The sequence below is a fragment of the Carettochelys insculpta genome, chromosome 7, assembly GCF_033958435.1.
Source record: "Carettochelys insculpta isolate YL-2023 chromosome 7, ASM3395843v1, whole genome shotgun sequence".
In the NCBI taxonomy this organism is placed as follows: domain Eukaryota; kingdom Metazoa; phylum Chordata; order Testudines; family Carettochelyidae; genus Carettochelys; species Carettochelys insculpta.
The window spans coordinates 27462129-27484613 of NC_134143.1; the positions used below are offsets into that span (position 1 = coordinate 27462129).

Sequence of the window (22485 nt, forward strand, 5' to 3'; positions counted from 1 at the left end):
TGAGAATTCAGTATGTGCTACTCAGCTTCCTGGATTCATCAGTAATTTCCATGGACTCCCAAGTTTGTAGCAGCTGCATTGCTGAGGAGACTAAGAGCAAGTCTACATGAGAAACATAAGCCATCCTAGTAATTACTGCTGTGAGTGCCTGAGTCTGAGTGGCTCCTGGGCAGCTGTCAGGAAGCCAGAAACATCAGTTCAGCCTCTGAACTCTGACCTGGGAGCCTCCAATCAGCTGTGTCAGAGAACTGGGAGCTGAGAGATTGGGGACAGGGGAAGGAGCTATTTGAGATGATGCAGAGAGCCTCCTGGCTTCCATCATCAAGCATACCTAGCAAAGTTCAGACCACCATAGCGAGTCTTCTGTCTGAGGGCCAAAGTCTGCTCAAATAAATAACTGATGAAATCCTTCATTCATTAAATGACTTAAGAGTTATTTTGGAAACCCAGCAAAATGCATACTCTGTCCAAGAAGAAGGCAAAAGATAATATTGGAAATCATTCTGTAGCCCCATCCAGTGCAGCCCACATTTATTGACATGTAAAGCTTATCCATCTGTTCAGGCTTTGGGAAAGGACTGGATTGTATCAGAGGATAGGGTTTTTTAGCATGCGTATCCTTGGGAGACAGGTGGGATATTTTTTTTCATTTGCTGACTGTAGCAATTTTCACTGTTACCTGCTGGACTATTAATTACATGAATAGACTGATTTCTCTCTAAAAACATCGTCAGGTTCTCTCAAGACATGGATTACATAAATTAGTACACAATGTTCTAACATTTATATAAATTTCATTTTAAAAACGACAGTGAAGACTGTATGATACCTGACAAAAGGTAGGTGCCCATTCTAATCATAGGCACGTTTTGAAACTTCAAATTGTTTTTTTGTTTTGGAACAGAAATGCTGGGTTGGGCATCTGTTCGATGACATGCAGATTTGGTGGTATTTTAGCTCCATTTGTGCCATCCATGGTAAGTTACCTTTTTATTTATTTGTGTTTAATTACGAACACTTTTTTCCCAAGACATTCAATTTCTTGGAGTAATCTCAGAATTACTTTCCTGATTCTGGTGTGGCAGCTGAATCTTTTTCAAGGGATGTTTGTTTACCTCTACAAATGTATTTTTAAGCTTTATTTAGTTTATGTTCATGTAGTCAAATTCCAGACTTAACTAATGAGAGTTGTTGCTTTTGCTTGCATTTGTTTTGTTTTTTAACAGAATGAACCTTTTTAAACTTCATTATTTTGAGAAAGAAGCAAATTAACACTTTATGTTTTAGATGAAGTGAGTTATTTAGTATTTATCTGCTGCTGCTGTTTTTACAAACAAATTTTGTATTAATAACCTAATTCAGTGTTTCCCAAATGGTGTTCTACAGAACTCCAGGGTTCTGCAAAAAATCTCCATTACAATAGTTGACTCCTCTGCTGTTGAAACAGTAGAACTCAATTTCATTGGTTTAACGGCCTCCAGGGTGGCGGGAGGGATCTGGACATTAAACCAAGTAAATTTAGTTCCATTATTTCAGCAGTGACAGGGCAGGGAGCCTCAGAGAGCCCCTCACTCACTCCACTACGCAAGCAGCCACACCCCCGGTGGGCATGGTTCAGGTCACCCCCGCCAGTTGAACACTTACTCTCCAGTCTTCCTTCCACTGGGTGCACATGGCCAACCAGCACGGGCTCCCCAGCCAATGCCACAGATGGGTTAGTCCTGTGAGGTGGTTTGGGATTGAGGTGGGTTAATCCTGGTTATGTGGGGGTGGTTTGGGGCTGAGAGGGGCTAAGCCTGGGGGGGGCAGGTTTGAAACTCAGAGGAGTTAAGCCTGGGGATGTGGGGATGGGTTTGCCGGATGGAGGATAAAGTTGAGAATAGGAGGATGGATTTAGGGACCAAGGGCTGAAGCAGGTAAAGGCTGGAGATGGGGGGGCAGGTTTGGGGGCTTAAGTGGGGAGAGCCTGGGAATGGGGTTCCACAAAATTCTTTCAAGTTTAAAAGGGTTCTGAGGACAAAGAAAATTGGGAAACTCTACCTTAGTTGGTACTTGAATGCTCTTTGGCTTGCACACACTCATAACAGAGGTTTTGATATGAATAATTACTTGCATAATGAGTGTTTGGTCCATTCTTCTTTTGATATATGTCTAAATAATTACTGTGGTTGTTGGTAGGCATTAACTAAATGAATGCAGTGATAATTCACCTTTTGATATAATTTGTGTGTGTATAATTAATTGAAATATATACACACACATATGAAAGATGTTCAATTAATGCTGCAGTATTTTTAGATATATACTGAAGCATGAACTAATTTTTGGTTTTTATAACTGATTTTTAATTTCAGAAATCTCTTAACCCATCTGTACCATTCATGGTGTTTGGAATCAGTGGCTTATCAGCAGGATTCTTGACTCTTCTTCTTCCGGAAACTCTTAATAAGCCAATTGCAGAGAGAATTGAAGACCTTCAGAGTCCTGTGTACCAAATACTTAAAAACAAAAAGGCAGAGTAAAAAACCCTTTTTTAAATCTAGTTTTTTTATTAAAGCAAGTTCCATACATCTTAAACCTGTCACGCTGTGGCACAAATTTCTAAGTTATTCAACTTGGGCATTAAGCTTAAATTTCTGGGTTTGTTTTTTTTTTTCCCCCAGTAAACATAACATCCTTGCTCTGTGTTTGTTAAACAGAGCTTAAAAATTTTTAAATGGTTGGTTGTATGTCAAAGAAGAAAACTTTAAAATAAATGTTCTTGCAGTTGTTTTCACCTATCCATATGATATAGCCTATAATCCATGATGCATTTTTGTTGTTATTAAACATAGTTTGAAAAAGCAACCTGAAATGGTTACAGGTGTTAAAGGATTATGTAGCTTGTGCTTCTGCAGTATGACTACCTTATATATTACATTGTATCTTTTTATTTGTCAACTCCCTTACTAGAATATAACATTTAAAAAGCTGTCTGATATTTGAGGAGAGTGTTTAATCCTTTATTTATAACTCCCCCATTGCTAGGGGGCTGTCTGGAACACTTTCCTGTAGTAAATGAATGCCTAATAAAACATGTGAAACTGAAAAGTAACTTAGTTTTGTCTGATTAATGATCAGTAATGGTAGTTTCAAAAATACAATTATGAAATTTTGGAAGGATATACTGTAGCTTTAGTTTTTAGCTCTATTACTTCAGTAAACAGTTCAGTGACTTCACACAAATTGCTGGAGTTTGCATAAAGTTTCTTCAAAGGATGCAGTAACCCTCAGTTTTGCATTGTTATATTGTAGAAACTTAAAAAAATCCCTCCAATTCTGTTTGTAGGCACAAACTTTACTGTGAAAAATCCGAACTTAATTATCTTATGATAAAGAATATGTAACTTGTTCAAAAGTCTTGCATATGTCATTTTGCTCAGACTGATATGAGTGGTAGCATTTCTAATGGCAACAACAAAGGTTATCCTATGAAGTCAACACAGGTAGCTTGGAAATAAAATATTGTGTCCTTAACACACTAACAAGTCAATGACTTCTATGTTACTGTACTAAAAAATTAATGAATGGTAAGAATCTAAGTCAGTATTCACTTAATATATGTCTAATATATGGGAATATTGAACTCAGTTGAATTGAAAAGAATATGAAACAGTCTCATACTCATAGTTATTCAGTTTGTTTTTTAGTTTCATTTCATTTTGAATTATGTTGATCAACTGAACGTATGCTGAATTCCTCATTTTACCATTCCCTTGTGAAAATCAGATAAAGTAAGACACCTAAAATTGTTTTTTTTTAATAATGTATATTTCATCTATTTAACAGGTAAACCAATTAGAAGAAAACACTTAAAGTTTGAAAAAACATCTTTCTGATGGAAAAAACAAGCATTTTTTGATTAAGTGCTTTTACAATGAAGGTGTGGCACCACTGAGATACCAGATTAGAAATGTCAAGGGGCACGAAGTATAGTGTCACTTCCAGTATGTTGAAGAGTTCATTTTTTTTATGTGGAGGTCATTTGAGAATGTGGAAAAAATTGACCAGAATTTGTGAAAAAAGAGATGGCAAAGCTATGTATTAATTAATGTCCTAGTTAACCACACATGTTTAGGCATCTATGATGCATTTTATTAAAAACGTGATATTCCATAATTTTGTTTTGTAAGAAGTAATTGCTTGCTGTGAATTGAAATACAATGATGAAAATGAGGTAGTTTGTAATAAAGTGGTTTTTACAAGATATTTTAATTGGAAGGTTTCAGTGCAGTGTATTATATTCTGGCATGCTATAATTATCAAAACAATTGTACCCTGTGCATGCTAATATACTCAACAGTTTTTTTTTTTCCTTTATTCATTTGCTTTAAACTACCACATATCTCATAATACAGAAAGACCAAAGATTTGTACCAATAACAATAATGTGAGACACTCAATCAAATTTGTCAGGAAACTTATTTAAAGGGGAGTAAAGTTATTTTGATGCCAGATACAATAGTTTTTTAAATAAGATCCAGTTTAACAGAGAACTTTAAGATAAAATTGCAACATTGGAAAGACTAATATGAGGTCTTTGTAGACAAGTGATATATTTAAAAGTCAGAGTAAATTAGTAATGAACATTTAGTGAAATATTCAAAAGATACAATTACCTAGTAGGTAAATGCCAGCTGTAACTGCAGAAGTAAAAGAAAATTATCAAAAACGTATCAACTATCCTCTATAATCAAAAGTATTATTTCAATGGGAACTGGAAATATCTGCAATTGAGAAATAGGTTGAATAGATTTCTCTTAATTTAAATATTTATGTTGGAGTAGGTATGTCAGAGTTGTTATGATTGAATGACCAAAATAGTATTGTAATTTAATAAAAAATAGTGTGTCTTTTACATGCAAATTTGTCATGCTCTTAAAAGGCAATTTCCTATCATTTTACTTTACCCTTTTGATAAATGCATCTGGTAGGAATAGCTTAAGGAAAACCCACGTCACTTTGACACAATTTTAATATTTAGACTAAGACCTGCAAGTGACTCTGTAGAATCCCAGTGTAGTCAAAAGGATTTTGTGGCTGCACAACAGTCCAGATGTGTGTTTGCAAATGGCATGGATAAGTCCTTAAATTTTATAAAATTACTTTTAAAATTACAAAATACAGTTTACGGAGAAAGTTATGATTTTAGAATGCATGAAATGTTTATGTATGTGCATTTATTTTAAATCCTGTGCCCAAGTTCAAAGTAATACAAAGCACAGAATTCCTACTTTCTTATTTATTTATTTGCTTTATGTTCCAGTTTTTGAAAGAGTTCCTGAATACTTTCTGGTATCATTGATCGTCCTTTAATATTCATAAGTACAATATCAGAGTTTACCTCTACAAAGGATAATTATATTATGAAGAAAATGATAAAGCTGAACTCATGTTTCTGTCAATTTAGAAGGCTTTTTATTATGGAAAGTTTTCTTGTTTTTGATGATAAAATTGAATTTTGAAACATATTTTTGTAGAAGAAGTAATCTCTTGAAAAAGGATCTCCCTAAATACATCATTGTATGGTGAGTGTTGCACATGTCCCCTTTCCAACAGATGTTTAATGAATGTTCCAATTCCTTCTGTTTCAGTAAAAATCAGTTGTATTTAAAATGTGCTTATATTTCCCAAAGTTTTGAAATTTTGAGTGTATTTAGCTCATCATTAACTAAGATTTTTTTTGTAAATGTTACAGTTTGTGGAAGTTTATTCCTGGGGAGTTCTGATCCAAAAAATTAAAAATTTTGTGAATATTTTATTTGCTTTTTTAATTTGTCAAAAATAACAAAATATAATTATGCCATTTGCAATTATTTTGATAGTTTATTTTAAAATGCCTGTCAGCACATATGTTTGTTTGTAATACAGACGGCAAAAAAGATCAGGGAATATTTTTTGACAAACAGATTCCTTAATAAGCATTATTACTGTGAATTGCTTAGCATTTTTCAAGATTATGTTCCACCCTTCTTGTTTCATCTCATATCCAGGCAGGCAGGAAGAAGTATCACTGTATTCTAATCTTTATATTAATACATTATAAGGCCATAGGGAGACATTGGGCCCATCTATGCTGATCATCTGAATAAGACAGCCCCTAGACTATGAATTCCTGTTTGAACTAGACCCCATCTTTTAGAAGAACATCTGTGTCACAGGAGCAGGCAGAATACATCCCATGCCAGGCAGTTTTCCACCCTCTTAAGTCTCAGGCATCAGGTCACCATCTCTTTTGTAAAAGTCACTAATAAGTTCTTCAGTAATAAGTTGATGGTCGGGCCCAACGGACAGTGGTCAATGGCTCAATATCTGGATGGCGGTCTGTTTCAAGCAGAGTGCCGCAAGGCTAGGTTCTGGGGCCGGTGTTATTCAACATCTTTATTAATGACCTGGATGAGGGACTGGGTTGCACCCTCAGCAAGTTTGAGGATGACACAAAACTAGGGAGAGAGGTAGATACATTGGAGGGTAGAGAGAGAATCCAGAGGGATCTGGTTAAATTGGAGGACTGGGCCAGAAGAAATCTGATGCGGTTCAATAAGGAGACGTGTGTAGAGTCCTGCACCTGGGGCGGAAGAATCCCAAACATTGTTACAGGCTGGGGACGGACTGGCTCAGCAGCAGTAAGATGGAAAGGGACCTAGCGGTTATGGTAGATGAAAGGCTGGATATGAGTAAACAGTGTGCCCTTGTAGCCAAGAAAGCTAACGGCATACTGGGGTGCATTAGGAGGAGCATTTCGAGCAGATCTAGAGAAGTAGTTATTTCTCTTTATTTTGCACTGGTGAGGCCACATCTGAAATATTGTGTCCAGTTTTGGGCCCCCCAGTATAAAAAGGGTGTGGATTGGCTAGAGCAGGTTCAGCGAAGGGCAACAAAAATGATTAAGGGTCTGGAGCACAAGACCTATGAGGATAGGCTGAGGGATCTGAGCTTGTTTAGTTTACAGAAGAGGAGACTTAGAGGTGATTTAATAGCAGCCTTCAACTTCCTGAAGGGGAGTGTTAGCCGGTGGCCAGGAATGTGCGGTGAGGTACTCCCCTGGGTCCTAAGCAACCCAGTGTTTTACTGTTAGAGCAGGCAGCTCCTAGCACACTCACCCACGGCCAGGCTGTAGTAACCAAACGGTTAACGTTCTTTTGTTGTGCCGGCTGTGTTGCAGTGACAAAAGGGTTAACAAAATGGTTAGGCTCAGAGCTTAACTAGTTACAAGTTTATTTAAGCTACAGTTATAAGCGTGCGGTTACAAAAGGCTATTGTTTACTTCTTATATGCTAGCAAAGTACAGGTGTTAACAAGTTACGTTACAATCCAATACAAAGATATCAGTTATCATCTAACACAATGATATCTTGGCACAATGACATCTAGTTACAGAGCTCTAATTCTTTAGCTGTGCACAAAAAAGTCAGAGACCTAGCATGGGTGTATCTTACCCTCTCTGCGTCTCTCGATACCAGCGTAGCCAAGCCGGATCGGTCACTCAATTCCGCGGAAAGACGAATACGAGGTTGGGCGTCCCCAGTAGTGGACCTCGGGAGGCAATCACCTGACCCGACCAGCAGGTAGTTGGTGGAGATGCACTCAAAGTTAGAGTTCTGTTGGACCCATCTTTTATATCCCCTTTTGGGTTACGTATTGTCTTTCTTATCTATGGTGCCAGATCATACTGGTTTGTCTTTGTGACTCCAGTTTGTTACAAGGGCATTTTTACTTAGTTTGCACTTGTAAGACAAGAGATAAACAATTTAGGAGTACAGGACATTCTTTTGTGCGGGCGGGGCACGTCCCCTTCTGGGTGATTGTGTGTGCATCATATTGATCAATGCCAGCTGGGGTGATTTCTTGAGGGTTCACCCCCCTCTCATGTTGACAGTCTGGCCTGTTAGCCTTCTAGCTGTACTTTCTGCTTCTCAGGGTCACGATAAGCTAGCATATCTGGGCCTCAATGAGGGCATCAAAGACTGTGCTGTCAGCAGCCATTTCCGTGCCCTGTGTGCTCCTCAGTGGGGGGGGCAACGAGCAAGCTGGCTTGTAAGGGGGAGACTCTGTCTGGCTACAGGGCGCTCTAAAGAGGAGGGTGAGAAACTGTTCTCAGTGGTGTCAGATGGCAGAACAAGGAGCAATGGTCAGAAGTTGAAGAGGGAAAGGTGTAGGTTAGATATTAGGAAAAACTTCTTCACCAGGTGGGTGGTGAAGCATTGGAATGTGTTGCCTAGAGTGGTGGTGGATTCTCCATCCCTTGAGGTTTTTAAGTCCGGGCTGGACAAGGTCCTGGCTGGGATGACTTAGTAGGGGTTGATCCTGCTTGAAGCAGGGGGCTGAACTAGATGACCTCCTGAGGTCCCTTCCAGCCCTGTGATTCTGTGTGATTCTTCAAGTGATTGCCCATGTGCATTCCAAAAAGTGGGTGTGTGCACCACATGCACACTCATCACACAATTTTTCCTTTAGTGATGCCCAACAGGTTGTCTGAAGAGCTTCTTGTCATGGTGCTTTTCAAGCACAATTTGTAAGACATTGCCAGCCCCTCATCCTCTCAGTTCTTTCTGACCACCATTGACCATCGTTACAGCTTCTGAGCCTCTTGCATTGCAAGCAGTTGAGTATTTGTTGTTAGGGTATTTCTGTTCTAGTTAGTTAGCCTGGGAGGATTTCCCCCTTCACTTTAGAGTTCCCTTGACTAGGGAATGCCTCAGTCTCGGGGGCTCAAGGAATGTGAAGTCTATGACCAAAGGCAGTCCACATTCATCCTGCCTTAATTATCCTGGTGAGGGCCATCAAACAGATAAGTGCTCTTTGGCAGGATGCATAGGCCTTGCACCAAAAAGGGAACAGACCATCACCTAAAAGCTCCTACTCTTGGAGGTAGTACTATGTGCTCAGTCCATATTGGGGTTGCTGCTGGCTCTGGTGGTGAGCAGTGTACCAGCCTCAGTATGGGACCACATGGTGCTGCACAAGGAGCCCTCACGGATCTCCAGCACCTGCTTACAATGAGTTTGAGATAGCAGTGCTGTTCCCCCTACCTGGTGTTGCATAAGAAGAAGAGGGTAGGTAGAGGCCAGGCTCTGCGGAAGCATCCTCATAAAGACACTACTAGGTTGCACCATAAGTCTGTGCACCTGAAGGCCAAAGCACTGGTTATCCTTCCCCCAACCATGGGACTCATTGAGTTTGGTGGCCACCTTAACACCATTGGTATAATGAGTGAGCCAGCACCAGGATCCTAAACTCAATCATTTCATGATCATTTCATGGTCACTGCTGCTCAAGTTGACACCTACTTCTACTTCCCCTAGCTGTTCTTCCTTATTTTAGCAGCAGATCAGAGAAGCATGATCCCTAATTGGTTCCTTCAGCACTTGCGCCAGGAAGTTGTCCTCAACATTCTCCAAAAAGCTTCCTGGATTGTCTGTGCACAGCTTAATTGCTTTCCCGGCAGATGTTAGGGTGATTAAAGTCACCCCCATGTAACCAGGGCCTAGAAACTTCTGTTAGTTGTTTGAAGAAAGACTTGTCTACCTCAGCCTCCTGTCTGACTGTCTGTAGCAGACACCCACCACAACATGAGTCTTGTTGCTCTTGCCTCTAATCTCTCAATAGGCTTTTCTTCAGTTCCATACTGGAGCTCTGAGCAGTCATACTGTTGTTCTACATACAGTGCAACTCCTCCACTTCTCTCGCTTATCTGTCCTTCCTGAATAGTTTACACCCATCCATGAAAGTGCTCCAGTCATGTGAGTTACTTCCCTCCAACCCAACTTTCTGTTATTTCAATCACAACATAGTTCCTTGACTCTGCCAGGACTTGCAAGTCTTCCTGTTTGTTTCCAACACTTTTTGCATTTGTGTACAGACACCTCCTCTGTTGTGCACTTTTTTTGTTTCCTCCCAGTATCCCGCTTCCTCACTTAACTCAAGGCTTAGGTCACCATCCCCCAAAGAGCCTAGTTTAAAGCCCTCCTCACTAGCTTAGAGAGCCTGCCTACAATGATTCTCTTCCTTCTTTTTGTTAGGTGGATCCCATCTCTTCCTAGCAATCCTTGTTCTTGGAACAAGATCCCATGACTGAAGAATCCAAATCCTTATCTTCGACAGCACCTGCACAACCACACTTATACCTCCACAATTTAATGGTCCCTGTGGGGGCCATTTCCTTTAATGGGGATGATGGAGAAAAATGCAATTTGTGTCTCAGACTCCTTTATCCTTCTTCCCAGAGCCATGTAGTCTGCAGTGACCCACTCAAAATTATTCTTGGTATAATCATTGGTGCCCATGTGAAAGGGATAGCAAATTTCTCCTCTTTCTTTTTGGGATCACATGCTGCCAGTTTTCCTTCCCACGCTGCACTGCCCTCTGATTCTACAGCATGCTATGTAACATGCTCCCATCGCAAACAATCCTATTTCATGTGTGTGAAGCTATATAAGTCCATCAAGATCTTTCCATCTAGGTGCAGGGAATATTTTTTTCCCTCACGTGATTAAAGATACAATTTAGTTACAGATTCCATTATCTTTTTGGACCTCTGTGACTTCAACTTCAGCTTTCAGTGGTGAGAACAGAGCCAGGGCTGTGCAACCCCATCTCCACTGCTTCATCTGTGGCTGATGTGGGGGCTGTGTGTTCTCCATGCTCTCTGCAACTTATACTGGAGCTGGGACCGTGTTCCCCCTCCCGTCATCATGGCTTAATCTGGAACCATTGCTGTGCACTCCCATTATGCTCTATGGCTTCAACTTGGGCTACAGCGTGGTCATTGCACCCTTTCCTTCTGCCCAGGGTTCTCAGTCCACCCCATGGGACTCCAGCTATCATTCCTCCTCTCTCACACACCTCCTCTCCTATTCTTTTTAGTAAAAGTTATAGACAAGACACAACTCACATAAATTTTTATTTATTGCTCACAACCCTTTCATGATTTTTCCTAGAGGTAGCCATGACAAAATCTTAACCTCACATATGACTATTTTATTAATTTTGGGTTTGATGGACAATTTTTACAAAAGAAACCCTTCTCTTTCAGGTCATCAAAATAGCTGCCACAGCCTAAGAATACTAGATAAAAATGCCATAGAAGAATTCCCTTTTCTGAGGAAGCACATGAAAATGTGTCCTCAGACTTCCACCTGATTTGATTTCTACCCATGCACCCACCTTCTCACCCCACCCCACCCAATCTCTTGAGTTTGAAAGCTAGTGTTAGAAATACAACCAACCTTTTGCCTGTTCCTTGTTTCAATAGAAAAAAAACCACCTTGTGCAAAATACATAGGCATCTTTAAAGCATTTATGTATTTCAGAATGTGTTTCCAAAGAATAAAGTTAGTAATAGATGGGCTGATGTAGCCATGTTCTTTTTAAAATAAACCACATTGGCTTTAAACTGACTGTTTGTTGTGATTCGCAGCCTAGTGATCAACAATGAAGGAAGATGAATAATTATTAATAGCAGGTTTTAGTTAAAGTTAATTTGTTGGTGGTGGAACTAATTACACATTCCAGGTGTTCTTCATCAGTTTAACAAGACAACACGCTGCTATCAAATGTTTCAATTACAATGAGTCTAATTAAACATGATTAAACTACTAGGTTTACAAACATAACTAATTACAAATAATTTAAATTTGCATAGGATTTATAGCCTACAAACCACAAAGTATTTATAATATGAAAAATTGCTTAGCAAAAGACATTAGGACTTTCACAATAATTTGGTATGCAGGTAACAATGTGCCAAATACTTTGCTATTTTTTTTCTAGTCCATTAATCAACTTGTCAAAATTGTAATGTGGAATATTGAAATAATTATTTCACAAAATGCAAAACTTGATGAATTTACTCATGCAAGGCAGAAAATGAAGTGAAGCTAATTAACTGTAATTGGTGAATGAACTCTGCTTTCTGTGACCTGAAAATTCTTTGCAAATGATTAAGCTGAATTGTAGCCTAAATACAATATATTTCAAGAAAAAATTCAGTTTAAATTAGGGGATTAATTTCTCAGTCTTGAATTTGTAGAGGAAAGGCTCAATGAGAATTTGGGTTTGCAATGGAGGATTATGAGAACCAGAGAGAAGGAGCTTTTGAATAAGATGTGAAGTTTGTATAACAGATTTGCTGGAGCCAGGAGAATAGTTGCTTTGGTGAAGGAAGGAAGAGGGTCAAAACATATTTTGCAGCCACTTTACATTCTCATCTTTTTAGATGAGAACTAACATCTGTTTGTTACTGTTTAGCATTTATTTTGTACCTATGAAGTATTGTGTATCAAACCATCTTTAAAACAAAATATTTCAAAGAAATCCAGTAACTAGGATCAAGTGTTTAACAACTAAAATTCAGATCACATAGGAATTATGACCATTAATTGAACCTAGCCATAGAAAGGAAAGGCAAATGTGTTAAACAGTGGAGCGCCATGAAATATTATGGAGGTTTTTCAGCTAGCTAGAATTGTCATGTTGCTGAATGCACCCATTATAGCCTAATATTGCATTGAATTCATTGGACAGATATTGGACATCTGTAGCGCTACTGGTGAAATCGAATACCAGTTGTGAAAAGGTTACTCACTGAAAAAGTATCTGAGGCTGTGTCTACACTATGAGATAAATTTGAATTTATCAATAACAGTTTTGTAATTCTGAAATTTATAAGTTAGAATTTGACCATCCTCACCTCCCCACGTGCTCCTCAGAGCTGCTTGGAATGTTAAAGTAGCTGAAGTAGTCCTCCCATTTATCTTAGCCACCGGGGGGACTTCTTCCTGGTCGCTGGAAGCCCCAGTGGTTCCATGCTATGGATGTGGGGGGGACCAGTGAAGGGCCAGTTGAGGTAGTCCTCCCCGAGTATCTTAGCTGCTGGGGGAGACTTCCCCTCAGCAGCTACAAGTCCCAGTGGTCCCATGCTATGTGTATGGGAGGGTTGGGGGGCAGCAGTTGAAGTGGTCCACCCCGAGTATCTTAGCTGCTGGGGGAGGCTTCCCCCCAGCATCAGCAAGTGCCTAAGTATCTTAGTCATTGGGGTGGGGGGAGACTTCCCCCAGTGGCTGCAAGCCCTCGAATATCTTTCCTGCCCTTGGAGCCCTGATCACACACAAGCTAGGACATGGTGCTGCCTGGCAGCATGGTCTGCATTGAATGGCAGCCACATCTTTTATTGGGTCAGGGTCTACCCACGTGATGTGGCTGAGCACGGAAAAGACCCAGACTGCGTGGCACCTGTGCGGGAGGGTCGGACATTAGTACATAAATGTAAACCACGGAGAAGAAGTTTCTTGGCAGCTTATGCAAGCAGGACCCCCACAACAGCCTTGTTGCCACATGGTGCAGTGGGGCAGCAGCTGGCACCAGGCAGCGCAGAAAAAAATAAGTGCAGAGACAGAACCATGAACTCACTGCAGGGGCTATTTGTGATGGGTAGTTGTGCTCACAGTGCTAACTGCAAAGAAAGAATGACATTTCTCAGGCTCTCCTACAAACATTAGCCCACAGCCACAGGCTTGCTGCTCCCCCTTTGAAATTCATGGTCTTTCTGTTACCTAATTGTGGCGCACTTGGAGAGCCGCAGCTAGAGCAGAGCACTGAGGGGCATTGTGGGTTACATACAGGACATCTCTGGTGGCTAATAAATTTGATTTTAAGATGTGGCACATTAGTGCTCCCAAAATTGAGCTAATAGTATTTACAGTGAAGACAGTCACATGGTAATATGAGCTAACTGCCTTAAATTTGAATTTATCTCAGTATAGACACAGCCTCTGTATGCTGAGTATCTGAATGTTAAAAGCAGCATTTATAGTTTTATTTTAATAGTGTTTCATACACATTTGTTCTCCCCATTATATGGAATCCAGAAATCAGTGTCATGTAAATTGTGAGAGGCTTTGTGAAATCAAGACATTCGGAAGACATTTTAAGAGAGGATAGACAAATGGTCACTTACTGTAACTAATGTTCCAGTTAGTACAGAGAAATATGCTAGCATTTAAATGGAATGTTTGTGGCAGGGTATATGTTCAGAAAAAATTACTCCATGTTTCATGGATAGTCTCAAAGGGACCCACAGCAGGGCTACATTTAGACTGCAGTTGCTATTTTGGGATATATTTGTAGAAACTCCAGGGCTTTTCCCCCTGTGCAAAATAGCATCTCTATTGTGAGTGCAATATTCCATTTCTGCTACCCCTCATCATGAGAGGGGTAATGGAACCTTCAAAATAAGGTGTCTTGAAATAATGTATACAATTTTTGTGTTGTAAAATTGCATAAATTATTTTCAGATACAACTGCAGTCTAAATGTTACCTAGGATACTGAAGGTTTACCAGTACAAGTGGAACAATTAATATTCTTCACAACTACCTATGAAATAAAACTTACCAATGCTGGAGCAAATGTTTTCTAAAGATCAGAATAAACCATTAACTTCATTAAATAAAATTTCAACTAAGCATACATAATTTTCAAAGCACCACACTAGAGCTTGCCTACCTATCCTCTACTATTTGAAGAATATTTGTAAGTAGTTATCTAGAAGAAGCAACCTGACAAAGCATGAGAGAGGCATTTCATTAATTTGCATTGTAAGAAAATGACTCCTTATACTTACAGCAAGTCTTTTCCTGCTGCACTATTCCAGGAGCACAAGATGCGTAGGACAAAATGAGAATGTTATATAGTTGTATCTCTGCAGCGTAATAAGCCCTTCAGAGCCCAAACAAGCAATTTACTAGTTTCTCGGGAATATCTTTGAATGCCTTTGCCTCTATGCCACTGGCCAGCTGGAGCTAGGAGGCGCCCTACCCACCACAATCAAACCTCTATGGTCTGTGCCTCCAGACACTTTTAAAGGTACAGGGAGCCCCAGAAACCCTATGCAGGAAGCTGAGGGCATACGTGCAAGCTGGCAGCATGCTTTCAGCACTGTGTCCCTCCAGCCACTCCTAGGACTATTAAATCATCCCCATGCCACTCACAGGCTGCTGGAGCTGGGTCTCAGGACCCCCCTGGGACTCCAAGAAGATATGTGAGCAGAGTTGGCAGCGAGGACTCTTGCAGGGCCTGGTTCCAGGCCTGGAGTTACTGGTTTGTGATTTGTAGTGGCTGGTGAGGATTTGAACCAGCCCCTGCAACAGTCCTCGCTGCCATCTCTGCTCACATATCTACACCGGTGACATCATCACAGGACCTAACACCAACTATACCATCACGGGCTTCTTTACCTGCACATCTACTAATATAATTTCTTCCTCGAGTGTCCCCGTGGGTGCTCCACGATAGGTGTCGGGCTCACCCCGGTGCCGCAGGTTGGATCTTTTCAGCAGTTTCTGCCAGACCGCGCATGCGCTGGCACGTGCCGCTCCCTTGCACGCTCCCGGCCATGTGCGCGATCCGGTCCCCGCCAGTTCCTCCTTAACCTCCATCAGCTGCAGACGGAATCAGCTCAGGCTACAGCCAGAGTTAGCGTATTTAATGTTTTTAAAGTGTTTAGAGTTTCTTTTTCAGTCTTTTAGCTTAAGTTAGCTTGTTATTGTTTTCAAAAAAAAAAAAAAAAGAAAAGAGAGTAAAAAGTAAAGTTTTACAGCCTTAGTAGCAAGCGGAGCAGCGGAGGCCCGGGGACATAAGGCCATTAGGCCTCCTGCCGTGGCAGGTTGAGTCCAAGCAGGGAACAGGCACAGAGAAGGTGCTAAGTACCCTATTAACAACTCAAAGACTCACCACAATGTCCTCTTCAGGATTCAAAAAGTGTGAGTCATGTCGCGAAACGATGCCGGCCTCCAATGGGCACAGTCAATGCATTAGGTGCCTCGGGGAATCTCAAGTCACCCAGAAATGCTCCTTCTGCACAAAGCTCACAGCCAGAGCAAGGAAGGACAGAGAGATGCGGCTGAAAATGCTGCTCTTTGACAAGGCCCTCCAGCCAGACGCGCCGGAGCGGCCTCAGCAGGAGGGACCCGCAAGGGCCCATAAAAGGAAAGCTGCTTCCCTAACCCCATCAGCGCAAAAACGGAGGAAGCTTTCACCAACCCGATCCCTGCCAGCAGCCACAGCGAGCGGGACGGGTGGAGCGCATAGCCCCCAGCTGCAGTCACAGCTGAGCGGCGGTGGCGGCATGGAGACGCACGTGGCAGAGGCTGAGCCTCCAATAATCATACAGCCGCCCCGCGCTGCGGGCAGGGTGGCGGCCAGGCAAGCACCGGAACCGGCGGCACCGACCCCCGGGGAACCGGCAGTGCAGAGCTCGCAGGCACACAGCCTGCAGGCACCGAGGGAGACCACCCGCGCAGCACCGCAGCAGAGCATGCCGAGCGCGGCGCAGACAGCGGGGCTGAGATCCCCGACGCGGAAAGGGGCGGAGCCAGCCCCACCGGGGAGGGGAAAGGCAGCACAGAAAACCTGGCACTGCAGCCCTTCTCCAGACAGGGCTGCAGGGCTACTCGCTCAAAGCCCTCCACTTATGCTGCGGACTCCAACGAGGCGGCAGGGGTCACCTCCAGTATACCCTGAGCCCCCATCCCCGTTCCTACAGCCAGCATCACCATGGCTCGGACCACCATCGCCCTTCCTGGGCTTTGAACCCCTGGAGTACTGCCACAAATCAGTCTCTCCATTATCTCAATCACCCAGATGATCTCGCTCCCCCAGACGCAGGGGGTATGCGCCTCCAGAGTCGTCCAGGTCTCCATCTCCGGAACAGTGCCCGTGTTGCCATGGTCGCCCCTATCACGCAGGGCATAGACACCATAGGCATACTCCCAGGGACAGATCCCCCCAGACGGTTCAATATCCCCGAGGGCAATCGCAGACGGGGATGGAAACGCAGATATCTCAGGGGGAGTTGATTCTGGAACCCCGAGATTTTCCCTCGCAAGTATCTCGCGAGAGGATGGATCACCGTCAACAGGGCCCAGAGGGGTCCAGAGAGGCTTACCCTAGCGGTTCCTCGCTATCTTCCCCTGACGAGGCCACGGCCCCAGGGGACGTCCATCCTCTGGACGATCTCAAACAGTTCCAAGAGCTCTTTAAAAGGGTGGCCTTCAAGCAAGGCATCCAAACAGCAGAGGTGCAGGAGAAACACCATAAGCTCCTTAAAAACCTGAGACCTCTGGCCTCTTCCAAAATAGTTATTCCGCTTGATGAAGCAATCATGGAGTCCGCCACCACAATATGGCAGACCCCTGCATCCACTCCGCCTATAAGCAAGAGAGCAGATAAGAAGTACTTCGTCCCGGCGAAGGGCATGGAGTTCCTGTTCAGCCACCCGCAACCAAAATCTCTGGTGGTGGAATCGTCTCAACAGAGGTCGAAAACTTCTCAGTACAACTCAGGGGGAACGGACAAAGATGCCAAGAAACTAGAGTTGTTCGGCAGAAAGGTCTACTCCTCCTCTACCCTACTGTTGAGAATGGCGAATTACGCAGCGCATCTAGCGAACCATAATTTCGACAACTAATCCACGCTGACTTCCCTCATGGACTCGCTCCCAGAGGAGAAGAAGCCGGTGCTCAAGGCCATCGTGCAGGAAGGCTACGCAGCCTCGAGGACAGGAGTTCAGATCGCCCTAGACGTAGCGGATATGGCAGCACGCTCAACAGCTACGGCAGTGGTCATGCGCAGGGAGTCCTGGCTCCAGACATTGGGTATCCCGAGGGATCTGCATGCGAAGATCGTTGATCTCCCCTTTGACACGCAGAAGCTGTTTGCCGAATCAGCCGACTCGGTCCTTCATTCCAGTAAAGACTCAAGAGCTACTCTCAGGACCTTGGGGATTTACACTCCTCCATACAGAAAGAAAAAGTATTACCCCCAACAAAGACGATACCAGTATCAACCACAGCGTCCTCAGTACCACAGGGGCTACGAGCAAGGGTGACATCAACAGCACCAACAGTACAGAACTCCCAGGCGACGTTCTCAACAGAGCCGTGCGTCCTTGGGGCAGGGCCAAAGGCCACAAGTTTGACACACAGATCGAGGGCTGCACTATCACTACCATCGCGCAATGTCATCCGAAGCTACTATTCCACCATCACCTCCGACCATTCTACGACCAGTGGCAAAAGATCACCACAGACAAATGGGTACTGGAGATCATGGCCACGGGTTACGCGATTCCCTTCCAGTCGCTCCCACCGCCATGACCTCCACCCAGACCCCACCTAAAGGACGCCTTCCACGAAGCGAGACTGAAGCGGGAGGTAGACCATCTTATGCTTATAGGGGCAGTGGAAAGAGTGCCGGAGCAACTCCGAGGGAAAGGGTTCTACTCAAGATACTTCCTCACAGAGAAAAAGACAGGAGGCTGGAGGCCCATCCTAGATCTTCGAGGCCTCAACCGGTACTTGGGCAAGCAACGCTTTCAGATGATCACTGTTGCCTCTATACTTACGGTACTGGACGATGGAGATTAGTTCGCAGCCCTCGACTTACAAGACGCGTATTTCCACATAACTATTCACCCAGCTCACAGGCGTTTTCTCCGGTTTATGATAGGCAAAGAACATTTTCAGTACAAGGTTCTGCCGTTCGGCCTCTCCTCGGCCCCCAAAGTCTTCACCAAGAACTTGGCAGTGGTGTCAGCCTACCTGCACAGACGGGGGGTGTTTATATTCCCATATCTGGACGACTGCCTACTGAAAGGGGCCTCGAAGGAGGAGGTACTACGCATGATACGCGTCACAGCAGACACGTTCTCTTTGCTGGGCCTGGTCATCAATCTGGCAAAATCAAAGATAGACCCCGCACAGGACATAGAGTTCATAGGAGCACGTATAAATTCCATCACAGCAAGGGTTTATCTACCAGATGCCCGCTTTCGCGCCATTGGTTCCCTCATGCAAGTCATCACCTTCAGCCCTATGGTGCCGGTTCTGACGTGCTTACAGCTGCTGGGCCACATGGCAACAACAACATTTGTGGTACAGAACGCCCGATTGCATATGCGCAGCATGCAGCACTGACTGGCGAGCATCTACAAACCGGCAGCACACACCATCCACAGGGTGGTGTCGCCCACGACAGAGGTGCGCAGATCCCTGCAATGGTGGGTGAACCCCAAGAACATTCTAACAGGGGTGCCCTTTCACCAACCACAAATATCTGTTTTTCTCACTACCGACGCCTCCCACATAGGGTGGGGAGCACACATGGGCGAAAAGGTGACGCAAGGACTGTGGTCCTCCACGGAACAGTCATTGCACGTAAATATACTGGAGCTCAGAGCAGTGTTCAACGCCTGCAAACACTTTCGAGACCATACACAAGGCAAAGTAGTTGGGATCAGTACAGACAATACCTCCACCATGTTTTATATAAATCGGCAAGGAGGAGCTCGGTCCCGTGCCTTATGTGCGGAAGCAGTCCGGTTGTGGAACTGGTGCATCGCCAACAATATAACCTTGAAAGCCTCGTACATACCAGGCGCTCACAATGTGAAGGCAGACCAGTTGAGCAGGCACTTCGCACTCCCACACGAGTGGCAGATCCGTTCCGATCTGCTACGACCGATTTTTCACACATGGGGATTTCCCCAGATAGACCTGTTTGCCACTCAACACAACAAGAAGTGCCCACAATACTGCTCCAGGGCAGGACTGGGACGGGGGTCCCTGGGGGACGCATTCGTGATCTCGTGGAGGGGCCCCCTGCTCTACGCATTTCCTCCCACAGTGCTTATCCACAAAGTCTTGCAGAAAGCCAGGAGAGAGAGAGCCCGAATGATCCTAGTAGTCCCAACGTGGGATCGACAGCAATGGTTCCCCTTACTCCCGTGCATGTCGGACTGTCCACCGATGCCCCTCCCAGTGGCGCCGGATCTGCTCACGCAAGCCCAGGGGTCCATAGTGTATCCACACCCCCGAGGCCTGTGACTGCAAGCATGGTTGATCCATGGCTCAGCTCCCTAGAGAGCACGTGTACGGAGGGAGTGCAACAAGTCCTAGAAATTAGCAGGAGGACTTCCACCAGGAAGACCTATAAGCAAAAATGGACTCGATTCACTGCATGGTGTTCTACCAAGCAATTAGCCCCCCTTGCTGCGCCTATACCTGTAATACTGGAGTATTTACTGGACCTCAAGAGAGGCGGACTCTCCCTATCCTCGTTGAAGGTCCACCTTGCCGCTATATCGGCTTTCAGACATGAAGAGGAAGGGCACACGGTGTTTGCCCATCCCATGGTTACCAGGTTCCTCAAAGGGCTGGTAAACTTATACCCCCCTCGGAAACCACTTCCACCTTCGTGGAGCTTGGACCTGGTGCTTAATGCACTAACGGGACCACCGTTTGAACCCTTAGCCACGGTTTCCCTCTGTCTCCTTACGATAAAGACGACCTTCCTTCTTGCAATCACGTCAGCTCGCAGGGTGAGCGAGCTTGCGGCAGTTATGGCAACGCCACGCTGCACAGTATTTTCCAAGGAGGCAGTAACCTTACGGCTGCATCCAGCCTTTGTACCCAAAGTTTCTTCAGAGTTTCATATTAACGAACCTATAGTTTTACCCTCGTTTTATCCAAGCCTCATAACTCCAACAAAGAGGCGTGCCTACACCTCCTGGATGTGAGGAGGGCGCTGGCTTTCTATATAGACAGGACTAAGTGCTTCCAGAAAACGGATAGACTCCTAGTCTCTCTCGCTCCCAAATCAAAAGGAGAAGGTCTCTCTTCGCAGAGAATCTCGAAGCACATCGTATCCTGCATAAAAATGTGCTACGAACTTAGAAAGACTCCTTTACTGGCCTCGCCTAGGTTTCACTCCACTAGGGCGGGGGCGGCATCAACAGCCTTTTTCAAGGGCATTGCGCTAAAAGACATTTGCAGAGCGGCAACCTGGTCATCCTATGACACCTTCGCCAAGCATTATGCCCTTCACAGGGTATTCCAAGAGGATACCCGTCTCTCGACAGCAGTCCTCTCGGGGACAAGCTGCACATAAACCAATTACCCACCTCCTATCTTGGGTTACTGCTGGGTAGTCACCTATCGTGGAGCACCCACGGGGACACTCGAGGAAGAAAGAGAAGTTACTTACCGTAGTAACGATGGTTCTTGGCGATGTGTCCCCGTGGGTGCTCCACCACCCGCCCATCCTCCCCGCTTCAGATCTCTGTTTAGTATTTTTCAGGAGCATCCGAGGCGGTTGGTCAAGGAACTGGTGGGGACCAGATCGCGCACGTGGCTGGGAGCGCGCAAGGGAGCGGCGCGCGCCGGCGCATGCGCAGTCCGGCAGAAACTGCTGGAAAGATCCGACCTGCGGCGCTGGGGCGAGCCCGACACCTATCATGGAGCACTCGTGGGGACACATCTCGAAGAACCATCGTTACTACGGTGAGTAACTACTGTATATGCCATCATGTGCCAGAAATGCCCCACTGCAATTTACATTGGCCAAACTGGACAGTCTGTCCATAAAAGAATAAATAGACATAAATCAGACATCAGGAATGGTAATGTACAGAAGTTTGTGGGGGAACACTTCAATCTCCCTGGACACTCAGTGGCAGATTTAAGGGTGACAGTTCTGAAACAAAAAAATTTCAAAAATCAAATGGAGAGAGAAATCTCTGAGCTGCAATTTATTTGCAAATTTAACTCCATTAACCATGGATTAAAGAGACTGGCAGTGGCTTGCAGTTTACACAGGCAGTTTCTCTGCTCTGGGTGCTAATGTCTGCCCATTAGACTCTGACAAAGGCTCACATCCCCCTGTCTGATCTGACTTGCTTTTTCCTCTTTTGATAAGTACTGTTGATACTGGGCCATTTCCACCTTGCTGAATAGACCTTGTCAGCTCTGGCCCTCCTTCTTACTGGGACCCCACTCTTTAAATACCCCTCTGAAACCCCCCCACTCATGCATCTAATGAAGTCGGTCTTTGCCCACGAAAGCTTATGCTCCAAAATATCTGTTAGTCTATAAGGTGCCACAAGACTTCTTGTTGTTCTCCAAGCTACAGACTAACAGGGCTACCTCTCTGATTCTGCTTCTCCTTCAGTTCACTATACTTGTGACTATTTTCTTCTTGAACATTATCATCCAACCACTTTTCCCCAGCTTCAGGGTCTTTCCTCTTGAACAGTTTATGCAAAGACTGGGTAAACAAAAAGGGCTAAAAAGAGGAAATCTTTGGTGACAAAATAGACTGTTAGCTTAGCATTACTGCTCCAGCACTATCATTTTCATATCTCCACTGTTTGAATCCTGAGGCTGGGACTTTGTAAATATTTCCAACTCAGAAACTCTAATGATGGTCATTCTAGCACTGCTGAAAGTAAAAAGATTCAGATATTGAATTCTTACAAAGTGCAATCCATTACAAGTCCAGGAAGAAGGAGAAGGGTACCAGCACCATACTAAAAACACTGGATGATGAAGGTTCAAAATGAGCTACATGCAAAAACATGCAAAATTCTACATGCAGCCCATCCTGGACAATG

At 44.1% G+C, this 22485-nt stretch overlaps 1 protein-coding gene across 2 annotated transcripts in view; it reads left to right on the forward strand.

The window, feature by feature from the left end:
- Positions 1-5789, forward strand: part of LOC142015702 (solute carrier family 22 member 15-like) — a 42015-nt gene extending 36226 nt beyond the window's left edge. Inside the window, exons 10-12 of one of the 2 annotated variants that reach the window (XM_074999475.1) lie at positions 905-977; positions 2355-2518; positions 3829-5789. In XM_074999475.1, the coding sequence (XP_074855576.1) occupies positions 905-977; positions 2355-2518; positions 3829-3832 (241 nt within the window). In that variant the 3' untranslated portion in view covers positions 3833-5789. The remainder of the gene's footprint in view (positions 1-904; positions 978-2354; positions 2519-3828) is intronic. The other variant, XM_074999474.1, reaches the window with a different exon arrangement.
- Positions 5790-22485: the final 16696 nt, after the last annotated feature.